This window comes from Bacillus rossius, chromosome 7 (genome assembly GCF_032445375.1).
Source record: "Bacillus rossius redtenbacheri isolate Brsri chromosome 7, Brsri_v3, whole genome shotgun sequence".
Lineage (NCBI taxonomy): Eukaryota > Metazoa > Arthropoda > Insecta > Phasmatodea > Bacillidae > Bacillus > Bacillus rossius.
In genome coordinates this window covers 55,747,592-55,767,348 of record NC_086335.1, presented here as the reverse complement: position 1 = coordinate 55,767,348, position 19,757 = coordinate 55,747,592, and the positions used below count along the sequence as shown (strand labels likewise).

Here is a 19,757-nt window from a genome sequence, read left to right as displayed (position 1 = left end):
TTCTTCTGTTTTTGACGTGACAACGTCTAATTAATCGATGAACGCCGGCTGCACGCACGAAAAAGTGTCCCGTAACGCACATTGTCCCGTTACGCTGTGTCCCGTTACGCTCATTGTACGCTTGCGCCGCATCTATCTCTCTTCCACTCGATTGGAACTACCATTGATTTGACTTTTTCGAGGCACATTAAACTTGGAACACTCCCATTCGTTTCCTACTTTTCCTATCATCGTCCTATCCTTAACAGAATAACACAGATTGGAACAAGTTAAATAGCAAACGTGTATAAAAGTTATAGTTAAAATAATCTCTTCGTTAAAGTAATAAACATATTTGAATTAGTGAGTGCAAATAAAAGTAAATTTACCAATTAAATTGTAGATTTCATTTCACTCCTTCTTTGTATCCATACAAAACAGTGATAATTCAATAAAAATTATTCAATTTTATTCATAAAAGTATGCAATCATATCATCAATGTTTTGTTATGACGTTATCACGTTAAACTATCGTCCGTAAACCGACTTTGCAGACAACCAATTGTTTTGTTATAATAGTGTGCAATGCTGGAGGATGATGTCTTGTCACCCAGGACACGGCGGGGCTGGAATGCTGACCTGTGAACCACACGGTGCAGCCGCAGAACCTGCGCAGCCGGCCCAGGATCTCGCCCCTCTTCTCCCGGGACACGCGGTGCTCCTGCGCCGTCACGTTCGTGGCCCGGATGATGCTCTGCAACAAGCACTCGCTCACAAACACCAGCATTCTCCGAGTTCAGGGCCGGTGCAAGGTCAATTGGCGCCCTAGGCGAAAAACCTTAATGCCCCCCCCCCCCCTCCCCCCGACCGGACACCACCAAAAAAAATTTTCCTTGCCACAAAATACATCACGTAAGCCTAAGATTTTGTCAACAATTAAATGTATGCAGGCTTGTTTTTTTTTTTTTTTTCACTTTTTTACTTATTACAAATCATAAACAGGTCACCGTGGACTTCAAATAATTACTTATATCAATATAAACATTCCAAACTGTTACAAAAATCCATTTTCATCTAGTTTCAATAATCGTTAATTAAACATATTATATGAGCTGTTATGTGTCGTGCTGCGCCGCCCCCAGCTACTTGGCGCCCTAGGCGGTCGCCTAGTTCGCCTATATGGACGCGCCGGCTCTGTCTAAGTTGTGTGTTTATAAGTTATCACTTTCCAAGTCACGACGCGTTTCCTAGTTGTGCGATGCAGCAGTGTGCGTGTTTAAGTTATGTGTTTCTAAGCTATAACAGTTCTAAGCCGCGTGTTTATGAGTTATAATAATTCTAAGTTGTGTGTTTCTAAGTTACGTATTTTAATGTTATTATAGTTCTAAGTCATGTGTTTTTCAATGAAATGACAGTTCTAAGTTATGCGTTTCAATGTTATGACAATTCTAAGTTATGAGATTCTAAGTAATGGCAGTTCTAAGATGTGAGTTTATAATTTATGTAATTTGACGTTTATGGTCCGACAGTTCCACGTGTAGTATTTTCATTATTAAATTACAAAACTTCGTCGTTTTCAGGTACGTTGTATTGAGATTTTACTGTAAATGATTTAAAATAATGCTAAGATATATTATGCCAAGTCTTCACAATATAGGTAGCCTAATATAGGCTGATTTTACCTTGGTTACAAGGTATCTCGCTGCAGTCGACAGATCGATTTAGCTGGCGGCGCAACGACAATTTTTTAACTCCACGGCACAACCACAACACGAACATTTATCGACCTACAAGTAGGTGTATGGCGCCAGACGCGGGTCCGCCGTGTGGACGAAACCAACGAAAAAGTGGACAACAGATCGGCCACGGATAGGACACCAAAATACGTTCCCTAAAAAAAAAAAGACTGGCGGTGTCCTATCGTGCACTAGGAATACGGCTAGGGTACAAGTGTAGCATATTCAACACCTAACACTTATTTTTGTGTCCTCGAATATCGGCCTTTTATGCCGTATCTATGTCCGCCATCTCCTGCACTCCATCACATCTCTAGCGCTACCGGACAACGATGATTCAAAACCGAGACGCTTCAGAATAAAAGCCACGCTATTTGGAAACCTGCTCAAAATATCAGATTGGTGGCCGTTTGAGAAAAGCATTTAAGAATACGCTGAGTACGAACGAGTAATTCTGTATCCGCGTTTTGTTTTTAAACTGTATTTTTAGAAGATGATTAAAAACACGTATTTTCAGCATAATTTTTAGGCCTATTCTTGAAAGCACTCACGGGTACTTGCATTGCACTTTTACCTTCATTTCTCCGCCATCAAATGATATGGTTACCGCACAAATCTCACAGTTACCATAAGCACGACGAGAAGACTGCGCGCCAGTGCCTTGCGCTTAGAGGCGATACTGCGCTAGAAGCACCAGTGAGCGTCGCACTTATCATCCCGCCTCACTAACGCAAACACAACCATGCCTGGGCGGGCTTCGTTAAATTATAAAATTGGTTGTTGTAATATTGCGTCCGGTTGTAGCAAATGCTATATTTGAATTTAATTTTGTGCTGAGGTTGGCAGGACTGACCGTCGTAAGTTCGTTGAAAAATGGTCATATTAGATGGAATGTACTTTATACCTACACGTTTCATTCTGGTCTCGCTTTGTAACAAGGATGTTTGTTTGAGAGTGAGCAACCGTAAGAATGAAAGAAGAGGCCACCCTTTAAAAAAAATTGCAATTCTATTGCGTGCAAGCATTCGCCATTCAATCGTCTTTCCAGCATAAATAATCTTAAACGTCTTTTTTTCCCTCCCATGGTAGAAACCATGAACATGGTGAAGGAGGTGTGGTCGCACATAATTACCTGATACTTGAGACTACGACACGTTATCAGTGATAACAAACACCTTCCTTCCCTCGTTTGTAACTCCTGCGCACAACTACGTCACATATACGCCGTTTATTGCCTTCCCCTCCCCCCCGCTCCAACAAACAGCCGCGGATGTGATAACACTCGCACACGTCAATTACAGCGATACACAGCTGTACAGATAGACAGCAGCTAACTGCTAGCACCGCCTCGCAAGTATCGAGCCGTTACGAAAACTGCGGTCTATATTCCTCTGCCAAGCATAGCTATGGGAATACTGAAGCCAGCCATTCACTTACAATTGAAACCTCAACATTTATTTCATTTATTTATAAAAAATATAGTGTCATTCAATCAGATCATAGTACAGTCATTAATGTATAGGGTAGAACTAAGAAAAAGAAACCCTCGTACACTCAGCTACGCAAAGAAACAAAATACACAAATGCAATTAATGCAGACATAAATATATAATACATGAAGAGTCCTAGGACGGTCGAGAGGAAATGACGTGATTGTCCTGAGCTTATTTGTGTGCACTCTTACCGAGTATTTTGACGAATGATAACAAAATCGCGAGATTTAGTGTTGCAGCTACATCCAAAATTTATTTACACCACTGGATACCTGAAGCTGTAGGATCAAAGAATTCGTTACGCTGAGTGAGGACTATGACGCATCGCACGCGGTGGAGGGGGAAGCACCACCATTTTGATGTCATTTTGTTGCGTTTCCAGATTTCCATTTATTATAACTTTTGACACGGAGAAGCTACAACGTTAGTTTGAGTTTCAATCGTCAGCTCTAGTCAAAATATATCGATTGCATTAAAACATTAGTATAAAATAGTTACAGTGAATATATATGGTCTTAAAATAAAAAATAGAGTATTTTATATTTAGTATAGAATATAATACCTGTTACGTACACGCATTCACATTTATAATACACGGTCATGTCCATGACACAGCCACACCCCATTTTTTTTTTTTTTTTTTGCTGAGTTTCGTTTGTGCTGTCTCTTGTGTCGGCGAGAGTTGCTTGCCTGTTGTCAGCGTCCTCGTTGTATTATTCTTCAGTTGATTACAGTGTTGAAGTTTTTTCTGGCTTAGTTATTTTATCTTGGATCCGTATGTTCCTTTTTTTTTTTGACAATGACTAATCATGGCTTATTTTCAGTGTTTTGCACATACTTTATTTATCAATATTAGTTTTACGCAACAGACAAATTCTCTGTAAAGGAGTATTTCCGTAACTTCTCACCCAATCATAGAAATTTACGGATTTATAGTTTCCATTTTACTTCATGTTAGTAATACAGTAGGCGTATCGACCAAATGGACAACACATACAAATGATAAAACCAAAGGGGCACAGAAAACGACGCATATATATGAATCGACAGGAATATAATCAGTTAAATTAATATACATGGAAAACTAGGTTAATTTAAATTTAAAAAAACAACATACAATCTGTATGTTATCTTTAAAAGATTTGTGCAATGGGAGTGCATGACTTGATGTAAGTTTTTGGACATACGCCATTGCTAAGAACTTTTTCTGTTGAAGAAAAACTAATAAATAAAATAAATAAATAAAACAACAAAAACTGGCATCATTCACACACTAACCAACCGAGCTGAGATTATTTGTTCTGATGAGAAATCTATTGCGGTTGAACACAATCATATAAAAAAAGAACTCATAGCCAATGGTTACCCTGTCAACACCATCAAACAGCATTTGAAATCCAACAAAACACTCAAATCCACAGAAACTGAGAAACCTGCAGGAACCCTAGTTATTCCATATGTTCAAGGGCTTTCAGAAAAAATAAGACGCCTAGGAAATAAATATGGACTTCAAACAGCATTCCGTTCTAAATCTACTATTAAAAGTATTGTTACCAAGGTGAAACCAGCCACAGAAAAATTACAAACTCACAACTGTGTGTATCAAATCCCCTGTGAATGTGGCCACATGTACATAGGTGAAACTGGCAGAGCTCTATCCACCCGAATCAAAGAACACAAAAACAACTGCAAGAAGGGTGAAACCCTAAAATCCAGACTTGCTGAACATACATGGGAAAATAGCCACAAAATTCTCTGGGAAGACTCCACACCACTCATACAGGAATCCGATAAAATAAAAAGGAAAATCAAAGAATCAGCCTTCATTATTAGCAATAAAAATATTTTCAGCCAGCAGAGCATTGAATTAAAAAATATGTGGATCCCTTTGATAAAGAGAGAAACATCCCTGCAGCACAAAACAATAGCCAATACTCAACCCGCCGCCGATCCATCATATTGCCATCCGGGGCAGTTAGTGTGTGCGAGACCAGAAACCGAAGTTTCTATAACTCGCTTAGTGCATTGTAAATCAGGTGCACCCCACACTTTTGTAGAATCACTTGGATCAACGGGCGGGGCGCGTGTCTTGAGGGATAAGTTTGGCACACGGGCCTGTGTGTGCGCTGGTAGGTTGTGTAATGCTAGAAAAAATTACGTGTACCTAATTCGGCGGGGGAGAGAAGCTCCCCACCAGCTAGATCGGCTAACTGGCGTGATGTAGTGTCGTGTTGGTGTGCAATAGAGGCTTGTCGGTGTGCTGTAATTTCAAGTGACCTAGTTAAATTCGGGTGTGGCGTGTAGTGTAAAGCTGTGCAAGCCGCTCCTACGAACCCCTGGGAACACAGAAACATGCTAGGGTAGTTAGCCCATTATTGCATGTAACAAGGTAGTTCAGGCCGTCACTTCACACAGGCATATCATCGTGTGGTCGTGTTGGTGATACGGTAAAAGAAATTACATAGATTAGTAAACACCTGGCCGCCTTAAGGACCGAACTATTGCGTTCCAATATAGTTCGGTCAAAGTTAGGCTAAACCAGTATTGCTGTAGCTAGCCCCCTGGCTGTTGTCTTCTAAACCTGAAAAATAGAAAGTGAAATTAATAAATGAAGGTCGTCCTATTCTATTATTGTTCGAGCAGAGAGATGCCCTCGTCCAGTATTTTTTTTTTAATTTATTTAATTTTTTTTTTGTTTTTAATTTTTATATATATTTTTTATTTTATTATTTTATAAATTTTTTTTTTATTTTTTTTATTTTTTATTTTTAAATCTAGACTTAAAGCTACTGTACAAGCCCCCAGAGCCCTGCCCTGACAGGCATGCATGCCTCTCGGCCCAGATCCCCAGCGAGGGCTGGGGCAGCTCCCTCTGCCAGTTCGCCTGCATGATTCTGCCTTGACAAGGTGCTACGACATGTGTGTGGATTGTCGCGCGTGTTGTAGTGGTGTGGCTGTAAAATGTTACGTACCCCGGGGAAGGGAAAATTAATTAGGTGATGATGGATTTACGGAACTAGCTTTTTTAATTCAAAATCCCATGCCTTTCCGAAACGCGGCCGGCACTGGAGGTGAAGCCTGCCAGGCGGGTCTCGCCCTTCAGACATAGGGAGTCAGCCCTAACAACACAGGCAGTGAATCTCCCGGGAGCCAAAACCTACACCTGCGTGCTTCGGACCATTTTGAATTAGCTAGGAGAGAGAAAAATGCAGAGAATGTAAGAAATTTAATTTGCTATTATTAAGTGGTGAGCTAGAAGTGTATTTTATTGTTATGATTCAAAATCCCCCGCCTTTCCGAAACGCGGCCGGCATTGGAGGTGAAACCTACCAGGCGGACCGCGCCCTTCAGACATAAGGAGTCAGCCCTAACATCACAGGCAGTGAACCCGAGGGGGCCGCACATACCTGCGTGCTTTGGACCATTTTGAATCGAAAGAAGTGGAGTTAATGATGCTGAAGTTATTTTGTAGCTTGTATTTATTTATTTTTATTGTTGTTATTATATATAGAAATTATAATTGTTTCACAATTCAAAATCCCATGCCTTTCCGAAACGCGGCCGGCACTGGAGGTGAAGCCTGCCAGGCGGGTCTCGCCCTTCAGGCATAGGGAGTCAGCCCTAACAACACAGGCAGTGAATCTCCCGGGAGCCAAAACCTACACCTGCGTGCTTCGGACCATTTTGAATTGTATAGGCCGTGTAAACTTTAAACTTTAAACTGTAGGCTCTGCGCGGTGTGAACACGCCCGGAGCTGGAATGCGACTGCCTTGGTGTCGGGAGAAAAAACAGTTTTGTTTGGGGGCCCCCAGCGCCCCGACCAATCAGAGAGCTTCTAGGCCTGTGATTGGCCGGGGCCCCGAAAGCCCCCGCACGAGGTGTTCGGAGAGCTATTTTATGTAATTTAAAATTTATTGAAGACTTTTTTTAAAAACTGAATCCATGTCGCTTTCGTTTTGTAATAATTATTGTTTTAATTTAATCGAGGTTTTTTATTTTTTTTGTTGCTCGGACGGGTCGTAAATCGCTATTGAATTTATCAGTGCGTTTTCGTGCTGTGGTAAATCTAGGTACATTTTATTATTATTCTTTGATATTATTTCGCGGATGTACGGAATTTTAAGTGCGTTGTGAATAGTTTCGTTACTCGTAAATCTGTTACAGTCTAAAATGGCCCTTAGGAAATTATTCTGTTTAACTTGTAGCCGATTTATATGGTGATTTGCAGCATAGCCCCAGACCTCGCAACCATATAGCAACTGCGGGCGTACAATTTGAGTGTAAAGTTGGAGTTTTTTCCTGCGTGGTAAATTAGGTGCTTTTAACATTGGGTACAGGCTTCTTAAGGATCCTGTTGCAATGTTTGTTGCTCGAGTAATGTGTTTGCTCCATAGTAATGTCCTGTCTAGCGTGAGTCCTAGATATTTTGCCTGTGAAACATTAGGAATAGGTTGGTGAAAAATTTCTAGTTCCCTGTCTGGTCTGCCTCTACGTTTTGAAATTACAAGCGTGGTTGATTTAGCTGCATTAATTTTAATTCGCCACCGAGTGTAGTATTGCTCAAGTGCAGTTAGCTGCCTTTGGACGCATACCATGGCATATCTTAGGTTACCAGATTGTTTAATTATGGCTGTATCATCCGCATACATCTGTACGTAGGCGTTTGCATGCGGTATGTCGGCTGTGTAAATATTATAGAAGAAAGGAGAGAGTGGGGAGCCTTGTGGCACTCCAGCTGTAAGTTCGCGAGTAGTCGATTTAGCCCCGTCCAGAGCAACATAAAAGTTACGACGCCATAGATAGTGGGCCACCAGGTATATATATGTGTCTGGAAAATTGAAGTTTATTAATTTTTGAATAAGACCCGGAATCCAGACTTTGTCGAATGCTTTTTCTGCGTCGAGCATTGTCATTACTGTGTAGGCTTTAGATGGGTTATTAAATCCGTCGGTAGCATCTTCAACGATTTTAATTAAGGGGTGGATTGTTGAGTGACCTTTCCTGAAACCAAACTGAATGTCTGGAATCACGTCGTGTTCCTCTGCGTGTGTTTGAAGGCGCGAGAGTAAGGCTTTTTCAAAAATTTTACTCATACTGTTTAGAAGACTTATAGGTCGCCTGTTTTCTGGGATGGCTGGGTTTTTCCCTGGTTTAGGAATTGTGATTATTTTTGCAAGTTTCCAGGAATCGGGGTAAGTTTTGTGTGTTAGTATTGCGTTGAATATCGCCAGTAAATATTCGAGTGCCTCGAGAGGGAGTTTTTTAAGTGTTTCGTAATTTATTGCGTCCGTGCCGCCTGATTTGTTGTTCGGACTGGCTTTAATTAGCTTTAAAAGTTCCCTTAACGTTATGGGTTCAGGAACAGACTGCGTGCCTGTTTGTAAAAAGTTATTTACCGCCTGTGTTGTTGTTAAAGTGAAGTTTCTGTCATTTACGTCTGTGTTCGGGGAGAATTGTTTCTCCAGTAGGTCTGCGACTGCGCTGGCCCTGTCCTCCGCGATGCATCCAGCCCCGGCGGCTGCTATAACAGCCGGGGCCGAAACAAATTTCCTGCTGCCGCGGAGCCCGCGAGACAGTTTCCACACTTCCCGCGGTCCCGCGGCCACTTCGCTCATCAAGTCTCCGAATTGATTTATTTTTTCCTGCTCCAACCCGCGCTGCACGAGATTACTCAGTCTGTTGTATTCGTTTCCGGCCCCTGCCGTGCGGAGCCCCCGTGCTCCGCCTCCGGCCCGCCGCCCAAGAGAAATGCAACAATCCAGATCGGGGCAGTGTGCCCGAGTGAACCGCCCTCCTGCCTCAAAGCGAGAGTGTTCCCCAATGGCACTCTTTACCGTGTCCGTGAAAAGTTTTACGTGTGGATCCACTTCCTCGGGCGAATCCACTTCGGGGGGCTGATTTAGGGCGTCTACAAGTTCCATCTCAAACCCGTCCCAATCTGCAATCTCCAGTCCATCATCAAAGAGCTGTATGTTGGATGTAGCATCAAAAGTCATTCGTGCCAGCACCGGCAAATGATCGGAGCCTAGTTCATCTAAGGCCTCTGCACCCATCTGAGCGTTTGGAATGTTGGTCAGGGCCACGTCTAAAATTTCCGGGGTGCCACCATCCACCGGACAGCATGTCGGGGAGCCAGGTGCAACAATGATGTAGCCTCCCGCAACCGCGCGGCCGTGCAGAACGCTCCCGCCGGCGCCCGCTTGGGTGCAGCCCCAGTCAGTGTGTCCGCTGTCCAAGTCTCCTGCTATAAAAAACCGATCCTCGACCTCCACCAATCCACTGAGGCCCCGTGGTGTGAGTGGGTCCTGTGGCGTCCCGCACACCGCGGACATGCAAACATGCGAATTACCACCACGGACGTTCATGCTGGTGGCCTCAATGTGCTGCAGTCCACCCATTGTCATCGGGTGGTGGCGAATTCCGTGTTTTACCAGTATGGCCGCACCGCCGCCGTGGAGTGCGGGGCGGTCTGCTCTGCACACTGTGCAGCCGCACATGCACGCTCGCATGTGTGGCTCTAGAAAAGTTTCAGAGATGAAAGCGACATCGACTCCGCATACAAAAAGTAACTGCTCCAGCTCACATACTCCATTCCGGAGGCCGTGCGCACCGAAAACTAGGACCTGTAAAAGCCTCCCCGGGCTCTGCGCCACTCCAAGGTGTAGCGAGATTCAGGATTGCGGATAGTAAGATCATCCGTCGCCTCGACGCGTCCGCCTCAGCTCGGATGGCGGCGCAGCGCGGCGAGAGTGCAGCAATGAGCCGTGAGAAATTGCAGAGCTTCAGAATCTCAGCCAGCTTCAACAGATCACCGACGGTGCCACCCTCCACTCCGCTCTGCGCTGGAGCGTGTGTGGTGCGTGGCCCCTTCACGGCCCGCGAACATCCACGCTCCGATCGTGTCAGCTCGGTGGTTGCTGCCTGCGGCCGCGTCCGTGGCCCGCTGACCACCCGGGCGCGCGGCTGCGCGTGAGCGGGGCGGGTGGGGGGGAACTCCACCCGGCCGCGCGCGGCCGGCGGCTGTTGCTCCGTCCGCGCCCGCGTCCGCACGGATTGTCGCCGCGACCCACCCGTGACCACTCTCAAAAATACCGGACACCGCCTCCATGCTGCAGTGCGTCCCCGCACTCCACAGCTAAAGCAGAATCCATCTGCGTCGCCAGCCTTCGGGCAGTCCTTTCGGGTGTGATCCCCGCCACACCCGACGCATCGCGGTGGCTCACTGCAGCGAGTGTGGGTGTGACCAAACTCACCACAGCGCCCGCACTGGGCGATGTCCCGTGGGCGGGCCTGGCATTTCCGAACAGCCACCGTCGCACAGTGAAGCGCACGAACGGCGAGAATGTTGACGTCTGAGGCCGCGACTGTCGCGCAGAAAGTTCCCGACCCAAATCGCTGTTGCCGCCCTGTGGCGTCCGACCGGGCGACTTCGAAATCACGCACGTCATGAACCACGAATCCCCCCTCCGTCAGTTCCGCGGCAATGTCGGCCTCGACGACCTTCGGGCACAATCCCCCAACAACGACCCTTGTGTTGCGCTCGTCGGGATGCGCAAACGTGTGGTGGTAGATGTTGTGGCCCTTCAGGTATGAGAGAGCTTGAGAGTAGCCCTCTCTGTTCTCAAATGTCAGTCGCAGCTCTCTCCTGCGCGTGATCGTGCTCCTGAACGCGACTCTGTGTGTGTTCAGGAAAGTTGCGATCTCCTTGAGCTTCGCAACTTCCCTGACCATTATCGGCACACCCCTGCACCGCGTGCCGGCCGCGGCCGCGGTCTGTGGCTGTGCACCCGTCTGCGGTTGCGTGTCGGCAGGCAAACTCGCCAGCACGCCGCAGCTGCTCTGCAGCGGGATTGCGGATGTCGCTGCTGTGCGTTGCTGTGCGGAGCCGCGCCTCGAAATCCGCGCGTCCCCACCGCTCGCCAGCACCGCCTCCCGACGCCCACCGAGTGACGTGCTCCGGCCTCCCCTCAAGGCCCCCCCACCCGAGACCTGTTGGAAGTCGATCTCATCGTCAGCGCGCTCGCGCCTGGCGTTAGCCTGTTGGGTTTCCATGGCCTGTTCGTGTGTTGTTGTACTCGTACTCGCCATGATCCCTGTCCCTGTCGCGGTTCCGACTCGCGGGCTATCCGACCCGCCGGGTCGCCCAATACCTGAAGCAGTGGTGGCCGACAAACACTGATATGAACAGCGAAGCCAGGCCTTAGAGAGGCTGTCCTCTCTGCACCACTGCCTGGTGCGAAGTGATGATACTCAACCCACCATAACCAATCCGCTTTAACTACATGGTGCACAGCCAATGGGGAGACAGCTCGTCTGTCATTGGCTGAGCAAGATGTAGCCCTTTCTCTGATAAATACCCTCATTTTCCAGCCCCTTCTCTCTCGCACTTCGCACCAGGCAGTGGTGCAGAGAGGACAGCCTCTCTAAGGCCTAGCTTCGCTGTTCATATCAGTGTTTGTCAGCCACCACTGCTTCAGGTATTAGGCGACCCGGCGGGTCGGATAGCCCGCGAATCGGAACCGCGACAGGGACAGGGATCATGGCGAGTACGAGTACAACAACACACGAACAGGCCATGGAAACCCAACAGGCTAACGCCAAACGCGAACGCGCTGACGATGAGATCGACTTCCAACAGGTCTCGGGTAAAAAGGCCTTGAGGGGAAACCGGAGCACATCACTCGGTAGGCGTCGGGAGACGGTACTGGCGAACAGTGAGGACGCGCGGATTTCGAGGCGCGGCTCCGCACAACAACACACAGCAGCGACATCCGCAATCCCGCTGCAGAACAGCTACGGCGTGCTGGCAAATTTGCCTGCCGACACACAACCACAGACAAGTGCACAACCACAGACCACAACCGCGGCCGGCACACGGTACAGGGGTGTACCGATAATGGTCAGGGAAGTTGCGAAGCTCAAGGAGATCGCAACTTTCCTGAACACACACAGAATCGCGTTCAGGAACACGATCACGCGCAGGAGAGAGCTGCGACTGACATTTGAGAACAGAGAGGGCTACTCTCAAGCTCTCTCATACCTGAAAGGCCACAACATCTACCACCACACGTTTGCGCATCCCGACGAGCGCAACACAAAGGTCGTTATTAAGGGATTGTACCCGGAGGTCGTCGAGGCCGACATTGCCGCGGAACTGACGGAGAAGGGATTCGTAGTTCATGACGTGCGTAATTTCGAAGTCACCCGGTCAGACGCCACAGGGCAGCAACAACGATTTAGGTCGGGAACTTTCTGCGCGACAGTCGCGGCCTCAGACGTCAACATTCTCGCCGTTCGTACACTTCACTATACGACAGTGACTATTCAAAAATACCAGGCCCGCCCACAAGACATCGCCCAGTGCAAGCGCTGTGGTGAATTTGATCACACCCACACTCGCTGCAGTAAGCCACCGCGATGCGTCAGGTGTGGCGAAAATCACACCCGAAAGGACTGCCCGAAAGCTGACGACGCAGATAAATTCTGCTTTAACTGTAAAGTGCGGGGACACACTGCAGCATGGAAGCAGTGTCCAGTATTTTTGAAAATGGTCACGAGTAGGTCACAGCGACAATCCGTGCAGACACAGGCGCAGACAAAACAACAACCGCCAGCCACGCACAGCCAGGTGGAGTTCCCCCCCACCCGCCCCGCTCACGCACAGCCGCGCGCCCAGGTGGTCAACAAGCCACAGACACAGCCGCAAACAACAACCACCGAGCTGACACGATCGGAGCGTAAATATTCGCAAGCCGTGAAGGAACCACGCACCACACACACTCCAGCGCAGAACAGAGTAGAAGGTAACACCGTCGGTGATCTATTCGAGCTGGCAGAGATTCTGAAACTCTGCAATTTCTCACAGCTCATTGCTACACTCTCGCCACACTACGCCGCCATCCGAGCTGAAACAGACGCATCGAAGCGACAGATGATCTTACTATCCGCAATCCTGAATCTCGCTACACCTTAAAATGGCACAGAACCCGGGGAAGCTTTTACAGGTCCTAATTTTCAATGCACACGGCCTCCAAAATAAAATATATGAACTGGAACAGTTACTTTTTGTATACGGAATCGATGTCGCTTTCATCTCTGAAACTTTTCTAAAACCACACATGCGAGCGTACATATGCGGCTACACAATATACAGAACAGACCGCCCCGCACTCCACGGCGGCGGTACAGCCATACTAATAAAACACGGAATTCACCACCACCCGATAACAATAAATGGACTACAACACATTGAGGCCACCAGCATAAACGTCCGTAATAATAATTCGCATGTTTGCATGTCCGCGGTATACAAGACGCCACAAGACCCACTCACACCACAGGACCTCAATAAATTAATGGAAGTCGAAGATCAATTTTTTATAGCAGGAGACTTAAACAGCAAACACACTGACTGGGGCTGCACCCAAACAAACGCCAACGGGAACATTCTACACGGCCACGCGGTTGCAGGAAACTACATCATTATTGCGCCTGACTCCCCGACATGCTATCCAGTAAATGGTGGCACCCCAGAAATTTTAGACATAGCCCTAACCAACATTCCAAACGCTCAGATAAATACAGAAACCTTAGATGAACTAAACTCCGATCATTTACCGGTGCTAACACAAATAACTTTTAATGCTACATCCAACATACAACTCTTTAATAATAAACTAAAGATTACAGATTGGGACGGGTTTAAGATAGAACTTATAGACACCCTAAATCAGCCCCCCGAAATAAATTCACCCGAGGAAATAAATCCACACGTAAAACTTTTCACGGACACAGTAAAAAATGCCATTAAAAACACTCTCGCTTTGAAACAAAAAGGCAGTTCACTCGAACACACTACCCCGATCTGGATTATTACATTTCTCTTAGGCGGCAAGCCAGAAACAGAGCACAAAGGCTCCGCACAACAGAAGCCAGAAACGAATACAACAGACTGAATAATCTCGTACAGCGCAAATTAAAAGAGGAAAAAATAAATCAATTCGGAAACTTAATAAACGAAGTAGCCACAAAACCGCAGGAAATGTGGAAACTATCTCGCAGGCTCCGCGGCAACAAAAAATTTATTTCAACCCCAGCTATTATAACAGCCACCGGGGCTGAATACATCGCAGAAGACAAGGCCAACGCAGTCGCAGACCTACTGGAGAAACAATTCTCCCCGAACACAGACGTAAATGACAGAAACTTCACTTTAACAACAACACAGGCGGTAAATAACTTTTTACAAACAGGCACGCAGTCTGTTCCTGAACCCATAACGTTAAGGGAACTTTTAAAGCTAATTAAAGCCAGTCCGAACAACAAATCAGGCGGCACGGACGCAATAAATTACGAAACACTTAAAAAACTCCCTCTCGAGGCACTCGAATATTTACTGGCGATATTCAACGCAATACTAACACACAAAACTTACCCCGATTCCTGGAAACTTGCAAAAATAATCACAATTCCTAAACCAGGGAAAAACCCAGCCATCCCAGAAAACAGGCGACCTATAAGTCTTCTAAACAGTATGAGTAAAATTTTTGAAAAAGCCTTACTCTCGCGCCTTCAAACACACGCAGAGGAACACGACGTGATTCCAGACATTCAGTTTGGTTTCAGGAAAGGTCACTCAACAATCCACCCCTTAATTAAAATCGTTGAAGATGCTACCGACGGATTTAATAACCCATCTAAAGCCTACACAGTAATGACAATGCTCGACGCAGAAAAAGCATTCGACAAAGTCTGGATTCCGGGTCTTATTCAAAAATTAATAAACTTCAATTTTCCAGACACATATATATACCTGGTGGCCCACTATCTATGGCGTCGTAACTTTTATGTTGCTCTGGACGGGGCTAAATCGACTACTCGCGAACTTACAGCTGGAGTGCCACAAGGCTCCCCACTCTCTCCTTTCTTCTATAATATTTACACAGCCGACATACCGCATGCAAACGCCTACGTACAGATGTATGCGGATGATACAGCCATAATTAAACAATCTGGTAACCTAAGATATGCCATGGTATGCGTCCAAAGGCAGCTAACTGCACTTGAGCAATACTACACTCGGTGGCGAATTAAAATTAATGCAGCTAAATCAACCACGCTTGTAATTTCAAAACGTAGAGGCAGACCAGACAGGGAACTAGAAATTTTTCACCAACCTATTCCTAATGTTTCACAGGCAAAATATCTAGGACTCACGCTAGACAGGACATTACTATGGAGCAAACACATTACTCGAGCAACAAACATTGCAACAGGATCCTTAAGAAGCCTGTACCCAATGTTAAAAGCACCTAATTTACCACGCAGGAAAAAACTCCAACTTTACACTCAAATTGTACGCCCGCAGTTGCTATATGGTTGCGAGGTCTGGGGCTATGCTGCAAATCACCATATAAATCGGCTACAAGTTAAACAGAATAATTTCCTAAGGGCCATTTTAGACTGTAACAGATTTACGAGTAACGAAACTATTCACAACGCACTTAAAATTCCGTACATCCGCGAAATAATATCAAAGAATAATAATAAAATGTACCTAGATTTACCACAGCACGAAAACGCACTGATAAATTCAATAGCGATTTACGACCCGTCCGAGCAACGAAAACATAAAAAACCTCGATTAAATTAAAACAATAATTATTACAAAACGAAAGCGACATGGATTCAGTTTTTAAAAAAAAGTCTTCAATAAATTTTAAATTACATAAAATAGCTCTCCGAACACCTCGTGCGGGGGCTTTCGGGGCCCCGGCCAATCACAGGCCTAGAAGCTCTCTGATTGGTCGGGGCGCTGGGGGCCCCCAAACAAAACTGTTTTTTTCTCCCGACACCAAGGCAGTCGCATTCCAGCTCCGGGCGTGTTCACACCGCGCAGAGCCTACAGTTTAAAGTTTAAAGTTTACACGGCCTATACAATTCAAAATGGTCCCAAGCACGCAGGTGTAGGTTTTGGCTCCCGGGAGATTCACTGCCTGTGTTGTTAGGGCTGACTCCCTATGCCTGAAGGGCGAGACCCGCCTGGCAGGCTTCACCTCCAGTGCCGGCCGCGTTTCGGAAAGGCATGGGATTTTGAATTGTGAAACAATTATAATTTCTATATATAATAACAACAATAAAAATAAATAAATACAAGCTACAAAATAACTTCAGCATCATTAACTCCACTTCTTTCGATTCAAAATGGTCCAAAGCACGCAGGTATGTGCGGCCCCCTCGGGTTCACTGCCTGTGATGTTAGGGCTGACTCCTTGTGTCTGAAGGGCGCGGTCCGCCTGGTAGGTTTCACCTCCAATGCCGGCCGCGTTTCGGAAAGGCAGGGGATTTTGAATCATAACAATAAAATACACTTATAGCTCACCACTTAATAATAGCAAATTAAATTTCTTACATTCTCTGCATTTTTCTCTCTCCTAGCTAATTCAAAATGGTCCGAAGCACGCAGGTGTAGGTTTTGGCTCCCGGGAGATTCACTGCCTGTGTTGTTAGGGCTGACTCCCTATGTCTGAAGGGCGAGACCCGCCTGGCAGGCTTCACCTCCAGTGCCGGCCGCGTTTCGGAAAGGCATGGGATTTTGAATTAAAAAAAAAAAAAAAAAAAGCTAGTTCCGTAAATCCATCATCACCTAATTAATTTTCCCTTCCCCGGGGTACGTAACATTTTACAGCCACACCACTACAACACGCGCGACAATCCACACACATGTCGTAGCACCTTGTCAAGGCAGAATCATGCAGGTGAACTGGCAGAGGGAGCTGCCCCAGCCCTCGCTGGGGATCCGGGCCGAGAGGCATGCATGCCTGTCAGGGCAGGGCTCTGGGGGCTTGTACAGTAGCTTTAAGTCTAGATTTAAAAATAAAATAAAAAAATAAAAAAATAAAAAAATTATAAAATAATAAAATAAAATAAAAAATATATATAAAAATTAAAAACAAAAAAAAAATTAAATAAATAAAAAAAAAAAAATACTGGACGAGGGCATCTCTCTGCTCGAACAATAATAGAATAGGACGACCTTCATTTATTAATTTCACTTTCTATTTTTCAGGTTTAGAAGACAACAGCCAGGGGGCTAGCTACAGCAATACTGGTTTAGCCTAACTTTGACCGAACTATATTGGAACGCAATAGTTCGGTCCTTAAGGCGGCCAGGTGTTTACTAATCTATGTAATTTCTTTTACCGTATCACCAACACGACCACACGATGATATGCCTGTGTGAAGTGACGGCCTGAACTACCTTGTTACATGCAATAATGGGCTAACTACCCTAGCATGTTTCTGTGTTCCCAGGGGTTCGTAGGAGCGGCTTGCACAGCTTTACACTACACGCCACACCCGAATTTAACTAGGTCACTTGAAATTACAGCACACCGACAAGCCTCTATTGCACACCAACACGACACTACATCACGCCAGTTAGCCGATCTAGCTGGTGGGGAGCTTCTCTCCCCCGCCGAATTAGGTACACGTAATTTTTTCTAGCATTACACAACCTACCAGCGCACACACAGGCCCGTGTGCCAAACTTATCCCTCAAGACACGCGCCCCGCCCGTTGATCCAAGTGATTCTACAAAAGTGTGGGGTGCACCTGATTTACAATGCACTAAGCGAGTTAAAGAAACTTCGGTTTCTGGTCTCGCACACACTAACTGCCCCGGATGGCAATATGATGGATCGGCGGCAGCCCCTTCTCATTCTTTACCGCGTGCTGGTCGGAGAAGGGTCAGCCTCTCTCTTTGCCTAGCCTGGCGTTCCTAAAAAGGAAGCTCAGGTCAGTGGCCAGTGCGTAAGGTGCTAGGTTCGATAGGTAGCTAGGACGCGGCGAACAGATAGGAATACCACGCTAGTTAGGTCGGACGATACGCCTGTTGTGTGCCCTGCTTTTTTCAAGGCGGGGCACCTACTTGCGATGAGTAGTAGCGACGAGGAGATGGAGGTCGGCACCGCGACGAAGCGCACGCATGAGGGCAGCGAATCAGACTGAACACTTTGTTCAGTCTAAAAAACCGTCAGGGCTCCAGCCCACCACAACCGAGGACGACAACAGTGGCTTCACCACTGTTGAGCGTAGACAACGCAGGCGTAATAGCGATGCGTCACAAGCGGTACCGACACCGCAACAACGGACACCGACTGACGAGGCTCCGCGCTATAAACGCGTACCATTCGTAATCCGCAACAGTCAGGCAATCGGCAGCTTGGGCCCTGCCTTCGCGCGACTCGGCATCAAAAACCGAATGACGCTGACGAAGCGTCAAGAAGTGCGCATAACATTTGATGGCAAATTGGACCAAGACAAAGCGACCGCTTGGTTTAAGGCAAACGATGTGCCTTTCCACACTTTCTCCCAGCCCAGCGAGCGAGGGGAAAAAGTAGTGATCAAGAATTTGAGTAAATTCACGCCGGTTGATGCGATTTCTGAGGAGCTCACCGCGCTCGGGTTTAAAGTAAATTTCATCAAACAGCTCAGTCGGCGGCTAACAGACCGCAACTCAGGGCAAGAGTTTTTCGAGCCAACACCGTCATTCGTGGTGTGCGTGGCACCTAGCGCGCACGACATCTACGCCGTCAAACAACTATACTACACAAGTGGTATAAAGATTGAGCGGTACACGACTCGCGCGGAAGACGTCCCGCTCTGTAAGAGGTGTAGTTCCTTCGGACACACCACCGGAAACTGTTCAGAAGTACCTAAATGCATCAGGTGCGCGGGTTCGCATCCCCGCAGCGAATGCCCAGTCCCAGAGGAGGCACCAAAGGTGTGCTCGAACTGTAAAGAGACAGGCCACACCGCGGCCTGGCGACAGTGCCCCGCGTTTTTGAAGATCGTAGAGTCGCGTAGACAGGCCGCCGCGGAACAGGCAGCACAGAAAGCTGCGCGCACAGCCTCGCGAGCACAGCCGGCCGCACCGACGCGGGAAAGTTTCCCCCCTCCCCCCGCGCCCACCAGGGAACACGTGCACCGGGCAACAACAACAACAACAACAGAGCGCAGTCCGCGAAACGCACGGCCCAGCGAGCAGGCCAGCCAACCGGGCATAAATCAAACACAGGCAGTAGCTTCCACGTCATACGCGGCAGCTACGTCAGGCGTAAGCGCACCGCGGCGCACGGCAACGGAAATCGTGCAGGCTCGCGTCGAGAAGAGCCAGCAGCATAGAACAGAAACCGCGCCAGAAGCACAGCCAAATAATAATATCACTAGCCTCGCGGAACTCGCAGAGATCTTGCGCATGTGCGATTATTGGAATTTAGTGAAGGCACTCGAACCGTATTACGCACGCATCCGCTCCACCGAGAGCATTAAATACCGCCAAACCATTCTATTGGAAGCACTCGCGACAGTGCTCCAGTAAATGGCAGTAAACATGGGGAAAACACTACAACTCCTAAACTTTAATGCATGTGGTCTCCGCCTTCGGTCGTACGAGTTGGAACAGTGCCTTGTAATATATGGGATTGATGTGGCATTCATTACCGAGACTCACCTATCACCGCATCATCGATTTAATATTTGTGGTTA

The 19,757-nt window shown here is 47.0% G+C and overlaps 1 protein-coding gene across 2 annotated transcripts in view; it reads right to left on the bottom strand.

Annotated features, from left to right (window-relative positions):
- Positions 1–19,757, bottom strand: part of LOC134534086 (bifunctional 3'-phosphoadenosine 5'-phosphosulfate synthase) — a 113,246-nt gene that overhangs the window by 35,998 nt on the left and 57,491 nt on the right. For both annotated transcript variants that reach the window (XM_063372118.1, XM_063372117.1), the window contains exon 2: positions 619–733. In XM_063372118.1, coding sequence (XP_063228188.1) covers positions 619–733 — 115 coding nt within the window. The remainder of the gene's footprint in view (positions 1–618; positions 734–19,757) is intronic.